Source organism: Rissa tridactyla, chromosome 1 (genome assembly GCF_028500815.1).
Source record: "Rissa tridactyla isolate bRisTri1 chromosome 1, bRisTri1.patW.cur.20221130, whole genome shotgun sequence".
NCBI lineage: Eukaryota > Metazoa > Chordata > Aves > Charadriiformes > Laridae > Rissa > Rissa tridactyla.
Window position 1 is genome coordinate 101,877,947 of NC_071466.1, and position 17,991 is coordinate 101,895,937.

Consider the following 17,991-nt stretch of genomic DNA (forward strand, 5'->3'; position numbering starts at 1 on the left):
CTCTCCTAATAAACAGAAAACTGCAAAAAAATCTTACTTGCCTAACTTCCAACTTATATGACACATCAGAAGCCTGAAAGTCTTCGTCAAGGTACCACTGTTTTTCACTCTGCATTTATCATGGGGCTTCTAAATAAAAGAATGTGGGCTACAGGAGATAGAATTTTTCCTTAAAATTCAAAATCTTGCATACATTTCTACTTTCTAAGCTCATAATTCTACAAACTCACCATCATCAGAAATCCTGACCAAAACTGAAAGTGCTTAAGTTTCAAATCAGATTAACATATTACAATACAAAAACTTAATTCTCTCAAACAGTGTAAGATACATAAGGTGCTATTTCATAATATTATCTCTCCTTTCAATTGTGGGATGAATATTTTCAAAGCTTTCAAACCGTTTTCTCAGTATTTAAGTTGGGCTGTATTTTAATCTACACCACAACAAGCAAATGACCTACAATGTCATCAATTGCAATGACTAGACACAGCTCCACAAATTTCATGGGACACCAAAAGATTCAATTTTGAGACTTTAAATGCTATTACTCTAGATTTATATTTTTAAAACAAATTAAATATCCCTTCAGAATACTTTTTTTCTTTCTCCTCTTCTTTGTCTCACCTAATTTTAGAACTCTTCAGGCCCAGTTTTACTTGACCTATCAACATACAATTTACAAACATTCAACTGAAACGAATGAATGTTTAGTTTTCACAGAATGAAATATCCACTTACAGCATCTTGGTCTTAATCCAACATGCTCCATGTAAACATACCCTCTAAAGCTGTTTATGCATGAACAGCTGATGCAACTGAAAACTGTCAATCAGAAGATGATCTGCATGCATACATAAATCTATCTAGCTTTTTTCCAGCCCCAAGGATTCACGGGTTTCAAAGCTGAACAAGTATACGAAAGATCTGTCTTATGGGTATTTCACTGTTATAGGCCTCAAAAGGTAAGTCACAGAACTATTCATTGCTTACATAAGGGCATTTAAGTATGAAGAACTACACTAATCCTCCTGTACAACCTAAATTTTATTCTACTTCTGCTGATCATGATTTTTCATGTCAAAATATTAACCATATTTCCAGCAAAACAGTATCACTAAAAATAAGCTATTTAATCTGCAAATACACTTGGCACTTACAGTATTTTGATTAGCAAAAAATGGAAGAACTTCCTTAAACATCAATTTTAAGAATGGCCAGTGACTTTCAAAGATGTTCAAAGATCCTGTCCTCAGTTCTTGAGAAATCTTACAGTAACTGCACATAAGTATGTGATAAGGCATAACGAACTCTTAGCTATTAATTTGTTATGCTTTTTCAGATGAATCCACAACATTTCTTTAAAAGAAAGTTAATGAATGATTGAAATACTATGTCACCAAACAGGTGCCCTATATCTGTTGGCAAGTGAGGGGCACTAAACGGTGTAATAACAAAAAAGACAAGACCAAAAGCAGTACATTTAGTTAGCATCTTTAAAAGCAAACCCTTTTTTTTTTTTTTTTTTTTTTTTTTTTTTTTTTTTTTGTGTGTAAAGCTTTGAAAACAATATTTCCATTCAGGGAAACTGTTTTCTTCCTGGACAGTTGCAAAAGAGCTTCAAAGGGCAAAGAAAGATTTCAGAATTCCACAGATTCTTAAATATTATACTAAGGTTAGAATGACATCATTCTGGGGCTACAGAGAACGGAATAGAAACAGAAATCAGATCAAGAACACAGAAGATTTTCCCTTCTAAAAGCCCTTGAAAATAAGATCACCTGTATGCATCGTCTTCTTTCAAGTCTCATATCATCCTGCGGGGGTGTGGGGGGCAGGGAGGGTCCAGCAGCAAACAACACTGCAAAATGAAGAAAAAAAGTAGATGTAAATACAAACTAGTAAGATACCTAAAAATTGTAAACTTCTATTCTACTAGATCCACATAGTGCTTACTTCAGCCCTGGGTCTCAGGTATAACCACACAGCTAAACCAAGGAAGATCTAATGGAAAGTGAAGGTTTCCAATAGTAAAAGTAGAGACAGACATTACAAAGACTATCATCCACTGACATCTATTGCTAGGGGAAAAAAAAAAATCTAACTATTGAAATTTCAAGGATTAACTTAAATTTCAACTGGTCATTGAACAATTCTGAAAGCTAAGGTCATTCAAAAAAAGCTCTTCTCAAACCTGCAAAAGTGAAATTATTGATAGTTACCTGTCTTTGCAAAACCCTTAAATATGTGAATTTTTTCAGAAACTCAGGACAGTATTTCTAAAACACAACTGAAATTCTGTAGGATCTTAGCAAATCGACAAAATACAGAACTAAAAGTGCACATAAATCCATAAATGTACAAGTCCATTTTTTCCTCATATCTCATATGGAATTGGATTAGGTTCATTAATTAAAAAGAATGGTGGGATTATGCCAAAAAAAAAAACCAAACAAAAAACCAAACAAAAAACCCCACGCAACAAAAACCCACAGAACACCCAACAACTAACCAACCCCTGGTCAAAGTATTTCAAGTATTTGCTTTTCACTTGTTCTCCAATGAGAATTTTAGAGAACCTCTGCAAATTACCTAACAGCTCAAATTATAGTCTAGATTATTACTATTTAAACACCTCCTGCCTGATACATGTAACTCCAAGAAAGTGTGCCTAGCTTTTCACATACTGAAATTTTAGCAGAAAACATTGCAGTTCACTCTATTTCTTCATCAACAATGACTGTTTAAGTACTGCATATACCCTAAGCCCAGTCAGCCTTTCTGCCATCACACTGGCTTCTTCCTTGTGCCACAGAAATGTCACACACACACACACAAACAAAAGGGAGTGGTGGGAAGACACGGAAGAATTACTTCTGTGATACATGCAGGAGTATATGTTGCAGTGGTTCTATTGTTATTTTACGAGCAGGTGAATTCTTGCTGTCATGCCTCCAAAAGATGGAGGGGGCAAACAAAAACTGTCCATCCCACATCATGAATCAACAGCCTTAGTTTTTTCACAGCTGAAGTTCCACACAGACCTAGAATGTCACTGCCACATTCACAGTATCCATGAACTTGGATAAGGCTGGTAAGTACTGCATAAGGCTACAGAAGATCCTACTAACTAGGCACTCTCGTGCCTAAATCACTTTAATTTGGATAAAAGATTCAGTCTGGTACGTATTCTAGATGTATACATAGCACAGACAGACAGTGTCTTCCACTGAGCCAAGTCACACTAAACTCAATAGAGACAGTCACTTGTGTTCAAGAACAAGAAAAAAAGAAGGAAGAGGAAACTCTTCTCTTCTTTACGCTAAATAGTCCCTGGATTTAAACAAACAATAGAAGTCCTAGAGCACCAGGTGTGTCCAGCCGACATGGGTATCTTAAGGCTACAGAGGTATGGTCCCATTTTTGAAAGTTCTCTCTGGCAAAGATACTGCAATTATTAAAGGAAAAAAAAAAAAGTACCTAGCGACACTAAGATTATAGAAAACCTTTTCCAGTAGTAGCTACAAGGACTGAAGGCATCACTCTTTTATCTTTACCACCCTGTAGTTCAAATACAACAAGGATCACCTCTCACTTGCATCAGTAGAAGGCCAGTTTCAATACTAAGCCAGCTTAGTTCAAACTATCTACAAACACAGTCTGAGCAAAGCTAGCTGATTTTCAGCCAAAATAGACTGTAGAGCATGCATACATTGTCTTCTGCCAGTTCTACAATGGGAATGGTATGCTCCAAAAGTTGCACATTAGCACATCTCCAGTGCTTTACAACAGCCTAATATTGTATCAAACCGACTGCAACACTAGCAACGTAGAGCACTGATCTGGGTAACAGACTGCCAACTCTATCCCAAACCTTAAGAAGAGGAAATCGGTGGATAAGAACCTACTATCCAATAAACACAGACTACACAACTTGAAATCACACATCTCATTTTGTAAAAGCAGTAAAGCAACTTGTTAAATATGGGAAGCTATGCTTTTTGCTGACTGGAAATTAATCTATAATATTATAATACCAACTCTGAAAACGTATTTATCTTGCAAAGAATTCACAAAGGTATAAGAAAGGAGAAATCGAACTGGAAAGGTAACTAACACACACAGACCTGAATTATTTTAGAATTTAGATGATGTTAGAGCTACTGGCAATAAGGAAGAGTTGCTGATGTATCTATAAAGTCATTAACAGTTTATTAACAGGGAATCAATACATCCACCCACTTCACAGCTAAGCAGCAAAACGCATCCATCACAAACCAATGCATTTCCTCAGTCTCCTTACAGCTGTCCAACAATTGCGTTCTGAAGAACTGGACAATTAGCATGGAATTAAGACCTGGAGTAGAAAGGCAGGTGTCTATTGCAGCACTGTATTCTAAGAAGGGATCCACAAAGTAAAAAGTAATTCTAAAACATTATCGGAGAACAAAGACAATGAGTTTCTGTGATGGTAACAGTATCCCCCCCACACACACACACGACGTAAAAGGGTAACATTTTAAACTTTTTTTTTTAAATATGTACAACCAAATCACATATAATAGCTGCAGGAGCAACACGTTAAACTCAATAATTGAGTGTCTTCTGTTATGCCTCTGCATTGCCAAGTTACTAAAACCAAAAAGCCTTTTACACAGCCTCCACAAGGGCTTCCTAGTGTAGATAATAAGTTGATGATAAGAGGAGGCAAGAACAAATCCCACTCATCACACAGTCTATAAGATCATTAGTAGAAGAATCCCCTTGGTAATAACATTTACTGGGCTTCAAGAACCCAGTTTGATCTACTTACTGGTACAGAACAGAAGTAAATTGGAAATATAGGAGTAGAGGGAGGAAGAGATGACAAGAAAGGTGTTACAAAGCAAATTATTTAAAGTGGTACAGCAAACAAAAGAATAAAAGCTGAAGTCTTTCATTTAAACAAAGAGAGCAGTTCTTGGAAATCAACTATGTATGAAGCTACCATGTTAAAACTTTACTTCATGCTTTTATTTCCTATTTTAATTGCTGTTGCTTTCTACTCTTCATCTTTCCTACCCACACAATGCTCCTCTGATCTCCTCAAAACACAGATAATGGGATTACCTATCCAAAGCCACTCCACATTCATGAATAATTTCAAGTGTAGAGTTCAGCTTTACTACAAAATGTTAAATAAGTGAAAGATGCTGAGCACATTTTACCTCCTGTTATACTCCACTATATTATAAAGATGGTGACTGTGAAAAACATAAAACTGCCATGTGTCTCTGACTTTTCCTTGCTTTATATATATACTTTATAGATATACTATATATATATGTACTTCTCCATAAGTATATATGAAGAAAAAAAAAATATATATATATGAAGAATTCTTTCCATGACAAATTTAAATAAGAGTTTTTAGAATATCAACAACAGCACACCCAAGGGCTTGAATTAAAAGAAAAGTCTGCTGGGGAAGGTTTTATTTTTTGGATTGTACTAATTGAAACACTTCGTATATAGATTTATTTTCCGTATCCAGTGTCACTGTATTACAAGATTCAATACCGCACCTTTTGTAAAAAATTGAAAGATTTTGCAAACTAATCACAACAAAGTTTTGGAAGTTTTTCCTCTGCAAAAATGTTATTTTGTAATTTCTAAAGTCATACTCATGAAGTACCAGAGAAATCTCTGCATATCTCATGACTGCACACACTGCTGTCAGAGATGAACATAATTCAGGTCACTGACCTTCGGTGAATGCAGGCAGGCCTGTTGCTAGCAACATAAAATATAAATACATACTCAGGAGCAAAAATATTTATTTATTTATTCAGTAGGAAAACTACCCTGAGGTATATACACCATTAAATTTAGATTATTAACATACTGGAATATAATGGATCTAGATGTATATAAATCTATACAATAGCAATGTCTTAAGCTGTTGCTATTCTGCATCTCAACAGCCTACTCTTGAAATTACACATGGGCAACCAATGATGTTGCTTGACATAAGACATACAGGGCAAAAGATTCACCAAATATACCAGATTTGGTGTGTTATTTAAAATACTGCATAATAAAATGTGAAATACAACCAATGCTACTTGAATTTTAAATAAATCAATATCAGTCTCTCATAGGGTGCTAGCAATTGTCAACATGCAGGACTAGCTCCCAGAGAGACGCAATTGAGGAATTCCAAAGTCATTGTTTTTACAGCACATAGTGCATACGGTGTGTTTGTTACTAGGTAAAATCCCAAGAGCTGAGATGTACAAATTAACATACATCTGAAAACCAAACACATACACACATATTTACTGCTTCTCTTTACTTAGGAACGATAGATGTGATGTTATATATAAGAAATAATTCACAAGAATGAAAACAAAAAAAAAAACCACAAACATCAGACTACTTTGTATATGCAACGTACAAAGCAGAACTCAGTACAATATCTCAGGGTCACGCACAAAATCACATACATAAAATAAAAAGCATATATGGTTTCAGCATGAAAACCCAATACGTTTCTCCACTTCCATGGACTCCTGCATGTTTCTATACCTGATAGCATGTTTCTGTACTTGATAGCTAATATACTGAGTACTAAGCAAAATACAAGTAATTCGTGATCAGCATCATATTTAGCATGTTCCCAAAGAAGTCACAGATCCCTGTCTCCAGGTTTAAGTGCTTTGGTATGATGGAAAACCTATTACCTGAATGTTTTCACTGTAATAGCCAGCAACCACATTAAGACTATCTTTAGGTTTTAAAATTCATAACTGAATAAGAGAATATAATATACTTTTCTTCACTTTAGTTTGCATATTCAATACAACTACGAGCACAGCCACTTTCGTATGTGTCAGTCTACCCCATGCTTAAGAAAGGAAATGTTAAAATTTTCAAAGAAGGCATTTTTGTACAGGACTGGTTTTCAAGTTAGGGTGAAAAGACAACAACTATCAAAACGGAGTTTATACTAGACTTCACCAATACACCATTCATCCTAAGAGCTTTGTACTCCCAATGAGTTTTAAATGCACACTGCTAAACTAGAAGACTATGCTAGTTTCTAGATCAATATTTGTGAGACACTTAAAAAACAATTGCCTCTAAAACAAAACACACTATCATTTTTCTTGTATACCGTAGAAATATTTTCAGTGTTCCAAAAAGCACTAGTTCCTCTAAAAAGAAAATACTGTGAATGACTAGTTTCACTCTTATGCTAAATTTACAACATGTGATGCAAGAACCCATCTTTTAAGTGTGAAAGCATGTACAAGCAGCTTTACTGGAATCACAAAGTTTCTCACCCAAATTCAAACCTGGCAGAACTACAGTTGCAGTTAAGCAAGAATTTCTTTTCAGCAGCAGTACTGCTTAAGCAGCCTGTGTCCTTTCCACCACTACCTGCTTGGCTGAGATAGTGCTACTATTACAGGGTCACTCAGCAAACTCTGCACTGGGGAACTGACACAGGTGGAAAAACGAGGAATAGGAGAGAGAAAAAAAAAAAAGATGACTATTTTTTAATCCCATATCAGTTCTCAAATCTGGTCTACTACAGATGCACAGCAGCCTGGCAGCAGGAACAAACAGCTGGGACAAAAAGGGGCTTAGGCCAGTATTGGTGTCAAAATACTAAACATCGAAGAGCACCCCATTTTATCGTAGGACCTACAATGGTATAACACCAGTATTAATTCAGTAATACTTCAGAGTGCAATCTGAATCTCTGAAATTTCAGATTTGTAACATACAATTTTTTAAACCTATCCTTTTTATGAAAGACATGCCTAACTTCTAAAAAACGTACTGCTTTCCTTGTATACGAAGGAACTGAACAGTGTAAAACTTGTACTTGACCCATACGGCCAGACAACTAGGGATTTGTTTTTTAAATATTTATTTGTTCATGTGAACTCCAGAATAAAGCCTATGGTTTTAGGAAGAACTAAACTGACATAATTTAGGAGGAGAAAAAAGAAAATAAAAAGAGAGAGAAATAAACCCCACATTTATGCTAATATAAAAGTTCAAATACTTCAGATATTTTAGATAATTTGCATATGCTTCTTTTCTTTCTCAATGACTAAAAATATTAATTTTAGAAACACAAACTTAAAATATTTTTCGGTATACTGACCATATAAGGAACCACAAATCAGAGTCGGGAGTGGTTATTTTTTCCGCCCTCTTAATAGTGTCAAGCAAAACAGATGTGGTTACGTTTTAACTGTTTTAGAACAGCAAAGTCACACCACTGTATTTACATTCCCCTCCCTCATCCAAAAGAGGCAAAAAGATGCTACAGCAGGAGTTGCCCATCTCCTGCAATATCAGCTAAAAGATTCACAACTGCTGGATGGCACTGAACTCTCACAACCAAGCACTTCCTTTTGTACTGTTTAATGGCTTCACTGAGTATAAATGTGATTACTAAGGAGTCCCATTTATGTGATTCTTGAAAATAATTACACCTCAAATTCACATCAGCATGAAGACAACAGAATTCCAGGAAGAGGAAGGATATTTATGAAATCCAGATATTTTTGAATTATTTCTATGTTATCTTACAAAAACAGATGTATGTAACCATCTAATTCTTTTTCATGTTAATACATGCACCATACCTATGACTTCCTTAAAAAGTGACATTCGATAAGTAACTATTTAATTATTATTGTTTTTAATAAATAGAGCCTTTTAGTTGACATGTTAAACATGAACTAAACAGTAGCATGTAAATAAAGTCACATTTCAAAGCAGAATATCCATGAGGGCTGTAAACTAGTTTATCCAGAGTAATTTGCTCTCACAGTTGTGAAATGCTTTTCAGAGCTGAGATTTCTCTATAGATGTCCTCAAAAAGACTGATCATTTCATTTACAGAAACTGTTTCTGTTCTGTGTGGTTGGGAAAAGAACTTTAAAAATGCAAAGCAAAACATATGCCACTATATATTTGCATTCATCAGTTCAGAACTTTAGACCTAGAAAGTCTCAAGAGTATAACCTTCCTACTTCTCCCTCATTTTTTTCAGCCATAAAGCAAGCAAGCAAACAAAGAATTAAAGGAACACCTAAAATTTCCACAGAAAAAGGCCAAACATCACTCAATTTACAAGTCTTTACTACAATCGTGATATTACTACAGCTTACTATTTTTCCAATTTAGTGTCACTAGCTACTACTTCACTAGCTACTACTGTTGTGCCCTTTATTTACAAAACAGACCCTCTACTTCTCAGAGACCTGGCAAAAGAGGGTACTCAGATGCAGCTATTTCAATGTTTTAAATCCTAGCCTAGCATCGGGACAGCACTTGTAGTGCTCTCCAGACAAGCAACGTGTATCGAAATCCTTTTACCTCTCAAAAACTACAAGAGCTCAGACTCACATGCTACATACATATGGATACACATACACACCAGATATATATGGGAGGTAAGGCCAGTTATTTTTCCCTGCAAATACAGACTATTTTCACTGCAGTGCCTTTATAGTGATGAAAACATATGATCTTATTTTTCAACAGGCAAAGACAACGCTTTCTGTTCAAAAGTTCGCTAAAACAGCTATTAAAAAAAAAGGCATTCCAAGAAATGTAAAAAAAATAAAAAGGGCATGTGAATGTACAGAATTTTCACAGCTACCAGGGTTTTAAACAAAATATTATCACACATTGAAGACTTCAGCTTTCTGAGTGACCCATCCTTATCAAATTCAGACATTACTAGGTTTTTACATCATTACTGTTTCCTTGTTTTAGCTGTTTGCTTTTTCTTTTCCCCTTTTAATTCTGCCCTGAAGCATGATAAATTCCATTATCATGCTGCAACATACATGTAACAGGAACCAGAAATGAATAAACTCATAGGTTATCATCATGTTTCAGTAAATATTAGTCTAACAGAATTGATCAAAACCAGAGAGAATGTAAAATCTTACTCAGACTACAACAAAGTCCTTTACAAAAACACTTTATATACTTACATGCATCCCTGGGAAATGATCTGTAAAGCTGCAATCATACGTCTAAATGAAATAAGACTACTTCTCCATTTCAATTTTGGCAGCAGATAGTTCCAACATTACTTTCAAAAATGATCTGAAGTTATATATTTCAAGTACCTTTATAACAACCTAGATGTTCATTGCCCTGATACAGTAGTACCTTTAATCTTCAAGGCTCCCAAAACATTTCAATACATGGAGACAAGCACACCTATAGTCTTCCAAATTAAAAAAGAAAACAAAACAACCAACCACGCACAACTGTAAACTGCTGGCTAGCTCTGTAAATAGATGGTGCTTATAAATAAGACTTCAAGTAAGTGGGTTGTTTCAGCCATACATTGGTTTGTGTGCCTTTTTAAACACTTTTTAACCTTTCTAAACACACCATGGACTAACTGCTGTTTAATTGATTCCCATATGACAGCTCCCATCGATAACTGCAATGCCACAATTTACCTCTACCTTTCATTATTCAGGACATTTAGACTGGATAGGCATACACATAGCTAGGTACTCTCTGGTCGTATGCTAACCATATGCCTGGGTCTTAAACCAGACTTCACCCCATAAATCCCCATACCTTGTGCCAAAGCAGGTATACTTCTAATATGAAAAGTGATAATGGAGAATTACTGCTGATATCCTTTCCACTTTAACATGATAAATCAGATTTAACTGCCCAAGCTTCAGTTTAGGCTGAAAAACTGAAGGTTGTCTACTTCCACCTTGTATCCAGAGAAACTAAATGAAAATATTTGGTTCTCAAATACCAGAATTTTCCTTAATGCACCTATCACACTTAACCCACTTAAATGGGTTTTTCTGGGGACACTTGTTTAGAGATGTTTCTGAGCCACTGCATCTAAAAGGAGCAGAAAAAAAATGAAGAAATTTCTTCAGTAACAAATACATATTTTTATCATCCTAGAAATCTTGCAGAACTCAATGTAAACCTTCTCTAAAAAAAAAAATAAATTAAAAACCTCTAGCCCTTATAAATCAATCAACAAGCTAGCCACATAATATTTCCAACAAGACTTCAGCCACAACATCAGTCTGATGGTAAACTCACCAATCACTAGGAAAAAATATTAACATTACTATATCTAGCACACAATCATTTAAGAAGCCTGCCACGGAGGATGGCCTCAGCTCTAAGCTTTCTCCTTTTTTTTCCTCCCTCAGGGAAATAGACAAGACACAGTCTGTCTTATCATCAGGTGATGATTTTTATGCAGGACAAGTTCATAGGCTTCACATTTATATTAAATAGTCAAACTCAGAACTTCAGAAACAGGGTACACACTGACTCTCCAGAAAGGCGAGGAGAAGAGACTGATTTAGCAGGCTGTGAGCAGCAACTAAAGCAATTTTGGCTCACAAACAGCTGTTCCTAAAAGCAACTCCAGACACACTCTCCAAAGTGGAAGGATATCCTTATTCTCTATTTGCACAACTCAAAGTCCCAGGGCATTATTTCTCTTTTTCTACATATCCCAAGCATAATACTAAAATGGAATATGGAACAGCCATCCAAGTGTAGTAAATAGGGACATAACCACAACTTAAGTTTGCTCATAGAACTCAGATTTGCCTTTTAATTAGGTCTATCAATGTTAAAAGGCACTTGAAGGGAATTTTAGGATTACTTCTAGGATTTTAGGACACTGAAAAAGTAACTGGGACCCTAAACTCACAGACAGGAAAAAGAAGTTACAAGTTGTTTAAAGAAAAAGAGAAGGAACTCCTTATTTCCAAAACTATGTATACCACAACCGCTCTTCCACATCTTTTTAACCTGGAAGCCAAAAACCAGCTTTCGCCAGACATGTCAGTACAGAAACACCATGTTTAAAAATCTTGTCCAACATGCTTTCAAACAGCAGTTCATACGAAGTTCAATAGCTTTGAAAATTGACAGTGGTCAAGTTCAGGTTCCATGACAACCAGATGCATTCAAAATTGATGGTGAATAATTTGAGTTATTTCATTAAAGTAAGAATTCTCAGGCTGCAGTTCCCCAAAAGCCAAAGCTGATTTAGACTTGGCTGCTGTCTTCCCAGCCACACCCCTCCTTGCCCTTAACCACTCCATACAGACATCTCTTGCACCACGTCTGGCACCTGCCCCAGTCTCGCTGAGTCAGTTCTGCAATTTAGCATGATGTAAAATATTCACCTTTTTTTGATCAGTTTTCTGCTGACTCTGCACAGCTCAAGAGCCCGAGTCTGACTTTCAGGTTAAAAATCCACACAGTAAATAAGAACCTAATTTTCTTTAGCTTATGCATACAGTTAACACATTTATATTCTACCTACTACTACTCAATTGCAGAAAACTTTATTTGCATTTTTGTGCAGTCTTTGATGTTCTGGACCTTTGAAACTGACAGGTCCTAGGTCAGGGCCAGGAGTCTAAATCCTGATGCTGGAAGTGAGGCAGCCATGCTCTAGGGCTTTGCTGGGGTAATAAACAGGGCATTCTGCTCATGGAGGGAGAACCTCATTGCATTAGGCGTTGTGTGACACAATAACATGTTAATCCTCACCTAAAAAGCTCACTAGGACAACACACCACGTTTGTCCACAGAAAGACAAAAGCAGAGAGCTCACAAACTTTAGCTATCTGTAGTAATGTTTGGTGTACAGGCTAAGAATACAGTGCAAGAGAAGTAAAGAGCAACGTAGCTATGTTTCCAATAGTTCTTGCCAAACTGCCACAGAGCACTTTGAAGACCACAGCTAACATCTGGTTCGATATCGATAGTAATAGACCCCACCTCTACTTCAAGAACACAAGTGACATGTTTACAGGCTTTTCTATATATAGTTTGTGTCTGTCATAATAGTCTACATAAATAAATCTGAAGAAATAAATTTAATCAGGCACGCCAACTACAACTTTCTCTGATGTTGGAAAGCAAAATGAACAAAAAAAGACTTTTCACCACAGTAAAATCCAGATTACCATTCTGCTCTCACTGTCCCAGCCTAAGTATATAGAGAGACTTCCACGGTATGCTTTAAGTCCTAATTCAGGCTTAGGTTGATCAATGTAACAGTAGTAGAGAAACTGAATTCTAAAGCAAAAATAATTTTATTTTGGATTACTGCAGCAATCACATAGGGAACATTATTTCTATTATCTTTAGATCCCAATTTAGAGGAGCAAAGGAAAGGCACTGTTTTCAAAATTCAAGACACCTCTAGCATAAGCAAAATACCATCTATTTCTTAGGAATTGCACTTACTGTATACACTCAAATATATTTCACAAAATATCATGGGGTATTTGTATTTCAACATATGAATTAACAAATGCAAAGACACACAATTTATCAGATTGAACTTAATTTCACTATAAAAAAATTAGTGTTAAAGCCCCTGAACAAATAACTGAAGAGTGAGTAGACGATAACCCCACTGATACAAAGTATTCTATGTTCCAGCTATACTCTCCCACACCCTCTCCACTTTATTTGCATATCATTCCTAACTTGGTTGTGCTACATTTCCATAATTCACATAATATCTTTCCACTGCGAAAATGAAACATTATCCAGGATCCATTTCCTGTAAAATGTGTAAGCACTGACTAAATCCCAGAAAGTTTCTTCTTCCTCTTCCCTCATGGGTAAGACCACTAATCACTGGATTGAAGAGTCACGTTTCCTTTTCTCTCCTTGTCCCATGATTCTTTGGTTCCTTATTGTACAATAGTACACATTATAAGGGACTCAAGGGGACTCGCCCAGAACATCTGAAAAGCTGGGTGATCTAGGTATTCTCATTGGAATTGAACAACGTGAGTTCAGATTGTCTCGACCTGAAGAACACACTAAACTGCCAGGAAGGACAGCAGTTCCCCTCTGTCCTTCCCAGTTCTCAGGTGCACAGTTGTGCCCCCTTTCTTGGAAAGCTTCAGCATTCACACTGAATATATGGTAAAACAAATCAGCTCATTGACCCAATTAAAAACTGTTCACATCTTTGTCAGGTTCATTTCCTGCCAGTTTAGTAAACTGAACTGGCTCAGCAAATGGTAAGAAAAACTTGAAGCTAGAATAAAAAGGCTAACAGTACCAAAAAAAGATGCTAGCTCAGTTTATGCCACAGAACATAACTTCCCACCAAGCGTATGCCTTCACAAGCTGACCGAACTCAGGGCTACTGCTTATAAGAAAAGAGCAAGTCACAGACACGCTCATCTTCCTGGCACTCTTCCACCTCATGATGAAACAGTTTCGGTAAGCTAAATAGGCAGTAAAGTTTTTACCTTTACTTACATCATTAGGTTTTTGTGCTTAGCTTTCAAGCAGGCCCAACATGGAAAAGTAAAGCAAAAATGCCAACGAAGACAAGCTGCAAGTATGCTTAACCAAGGAAGAAAGCAGACAGACAGTGTCTTGTCATACAATTTAGGCTGCCGTCAAACAGCCATATCATATTCCCCTGCAACATCCAGGTACTAAAGAGGTAGGGGTTGCAATCATGAGGGTTCCAAGTCCATCTGCAGCCCTAGCTTAATTCCAGCCTGTCCTGTAAACCATCTTTCAAGGAGGAAATTATTGTAACTCTTGGATCATGCTCATGAGGCAATCTCCAATGCATATAACATCACAAAGCACTCCAAAACTATGGTAAAGAAAAGTCACCAAAGTAGATGAACAAAAAACGCACAAATGGGTTTTGCCCTTCTTTGTTCCTTGAATGTAGTAAATAAATACATGAATAAAGATTATACATTTTCCTCACATCATTCACTCCAGAACTACAGCCCCAACATTTCCCAGAATATAGATCAGTCAGCTCCAAAAATTTTTAGCAAAACATGAATCATCCTAACATAATATTTTTTAACTTAACATAATTCAACATGGTTTTAAGTTCCATCTGTAGTTCGTTTACCATGGCCTTATTTCCCAGTTAAGGAACCACTGACCTAGAAAACTCTCATTGAAGAAGGAGGTAAATTAACAAACTTCAGTAAATTTTCATATCTTCTAGTGATAAAGTCAAAATACCTTCCTTTTCAGGTTTAAAACGCAGAACTCTTGCTTTATTATCTTGATAGCCTCCATCCCTGCCATTCATCACAATGTCAAAGCAGATCTTGGTATATCCCAAGATACACCAAGATACTACTGCAGAGGTAGCAGGCTGAAAAATTTTGCTGCATTTTAAACAGTATTACAATCTATTAAGAAGAATTTAAACACCCTATTCAAGTCATATATGCATGTGGATGCATGTGCACACACACACACAGAGAAAAGCCAGTACAGACAATGGTACGCATCAACCAACAAAGTCTTTACTGAGGTACATTTATTATCACATTGAATAGAGATTTCATCAAACATTCATGGCAGCTCTGTATCTCTACAAAATATCATTACAGGTAGCTCATTGGACGCTTTAGAATGCTTGTTCTGCCAGATGAAAACATTGTCCTTTCTGCTATAAGTTTAAAGAAAACCAACAACAACAAAAAAAACACAAACAACCCAAACCAACAAATCTGGACAAAAAAGTCCACACCATTAAGCCCAGAACGTACTCATGATAATCTAATATGACCTCCTACACAACTTTTTTAGAATTTCATCCAGTAATTCCTCATCAAGCCTTCATCAATGTACAGAATACCCCACAAAAAGGTCTAATCATTTAAAAGCCTTCAGAGACCAAGAAACCATGATACTCTTTCATCAAGTGGAATGGATCACCAATCACCATTAGAACTGTATTATTATTTTCTGCTTATCAATATAGAAGACAAGGACTTTCCGGTGTCTGTCTTTATGAATCTAACAAGAGGTTGCAGATATCCAGACATAAAGTAACTCAATCCGAATTTGACAGCTAAGAGTTCAAATTCACAATCATGTTTACAACAAGTTACCTTTTGTCAGCTTATCCTCAGTAACTGACCACATACATGCCTACCTACACACACACAGACCACTAGCCCACAACAGTCAAAGACTTTGTTTTCACTCAGACAACAAAAAAAGAAGGTTAAGGATAAGGATGAAGCAGCACATGAATGCTAAAATAATCTAATCATTTGTTTCAACAAAAAAAAGCAAAAACAAAAACCAAAACAAGGGGGGGGGGCTGTTCTGCCCACATTCCTCCCTTTCCCAGTCATCACTGCTCTAGCACTAATTGACCCAAAAGAAAACCAACTTTTTTCAGGTTTGCTTACTGGCATTCTCACACACACAGACAATGCCAAATTATTTGAATAAATATGTCATTTTTTTATGTACTAAAGGTTTTAATGAGCTCAGGACAAGTGTTTTTTAAAATAACTGTGTTATATTACAGTCCTGAACGTGTAGTTCAAGCTTAGTCTGTTAACTTGTGATAATGTTGGTTTGAATCCCTTTTTGAGTACAGTCACTATGGAGATGTATGGAATTCATTTTTCAAAATATTCTCTGATGGCAGTCATAAGACAAAAGTCTAAAAGACATCTCCATCAAGATAAAAGCCCAAGAAAATTCTTGCTAACAGAGGCCTTTCAGATTAATTTTGTCTAACTAGACTTTTATAAGGCTAAAAAGAAAAAGCTGAACCTTTGGGACAGTTTACATGAACTTCACCAATTCCAGCATCCACACACTGGGTATAAACTGATCAATCTAATGCTGAGTTATTTGTCATTTTTTCAAGATGCAGACAATGCACTAAAACTTTGACAAAATTATCAATTTAAGTAATTCTAGGACATGCCAAGATTATACAACTGTTTGATTATTTAATAGTATCTCTGCCAGCATCAGAAGTTGCTCGGTTTCTGACCAGAGTTTGATTTCCTGCAGCATTTTTTTTTTACTGATAAGAATTCCTAAAATGATTTTAATAAGGCAGGTTGCGGGAAGGAAATGAGGACAAATTAAAAAATAAAAAAAAAAAAAAAAAGGCTTTTAAATCCTGACCTTACAGGCCTCCAACCAGTACTCAAGACCACCATGTCTGAGGTATACAGGAAATAAAAAGTCAAGAAAATCTTTAGTGCCCCACTGAAGTCCTTTCAGACTACCAAGAATAGCCCACTAGATGGAAAGAGTCCAAAACAAAGCCACTTTCCCAGAAGATTTTTTCTTAAATTTTCTACTAACATTACTGAACTGGTGTATTTCATGTAACAATGTGCCATGCTCTTTAAGAAAGATCACTGTAAAAAGGTAACCTTTGATACAGACCTGCTCTTTTCCCCATTTTGTGTAAGAGCTCAACAAGAAGGTTTTAAGTGTGATCTGACACATGCCATGGATGATGCCAGCAGATGTATCCTCAGGAAGAATACAACTTTTCTAGACACATCTGCAACTGCAGAGTAACGTATGAAACCACAGGGGCACAGCAAAAGGGATAAGGAAAGCAAGATTCAGAGCTCATACCAGGTACACCAAATAAACCAATTGCAGTCTGAGACTCATCTCTTCAGCCCTTCATACATCCAATTCCCAGCGCAATGCAAAAAGGAGACACTGAATATGACAATGTAGTCAAGATGATCACAACAGAGAACTCTGTCCCAATTCATAACACCATATACTACACTGACATCTTCCTTTACAACATAAGTTAGAAGAAGCAAAGCCACATTTACTGGCTTCAAAACTGGAACTTCCCTCTTCCCAACACTTTTTTTTTTTTTTATGTAAACAAGAAAGTACCACCTTTGGAAATAAGCCAAAACTCCACACTGCTAATCTGAGACTTTACTTGAACTGAACATAAAGGAAACCTAATAGCTTCAGATCTTAAGAGAAAGAGATCTCTATGGAGTTCAGTGGTGCTACACTGAATTTATCTGAGGAAAGATGGATCCCCACACAGATCTAGCAGCCAAAGGCTGCTCTTTCTTTTTTGCTCAGAGAGATTTTTATTCAAAATATTTCAAGTTAGCTTCATACTGGATTTACAGGAATTACTAGAAAGCACAT

The 17,991-nt window shown here is 36.2% G+C and overlaps 1 protein-coding gene across 1 annotated transcript in view; it reads right to left on the bottom strand.

Annotated features, from left to right (window-relative positions):
* DYRK1A (dual specificity tyrosine phosphorylation regulated kinase 1A) overlaps positions 1-17,991 on the bottom strand; it is a 92,229-nt gene that overhangs the window by 60,305 nt on the left and 13,933 nt on the right. Inside the window, exon 2 of the mRNA XM_054188978.1 lies at positions 1,782-1,861. Within this exon, the coding sequence (XP_054044953.1) occupies positions 1,782-1,791 (10 nt within the window). The 5' untranslated portion in view covers positions 1,792-1,861. The remainder of the gene's footprint in view (positions 1-1,781; positions 1,862-17,991) is intronic.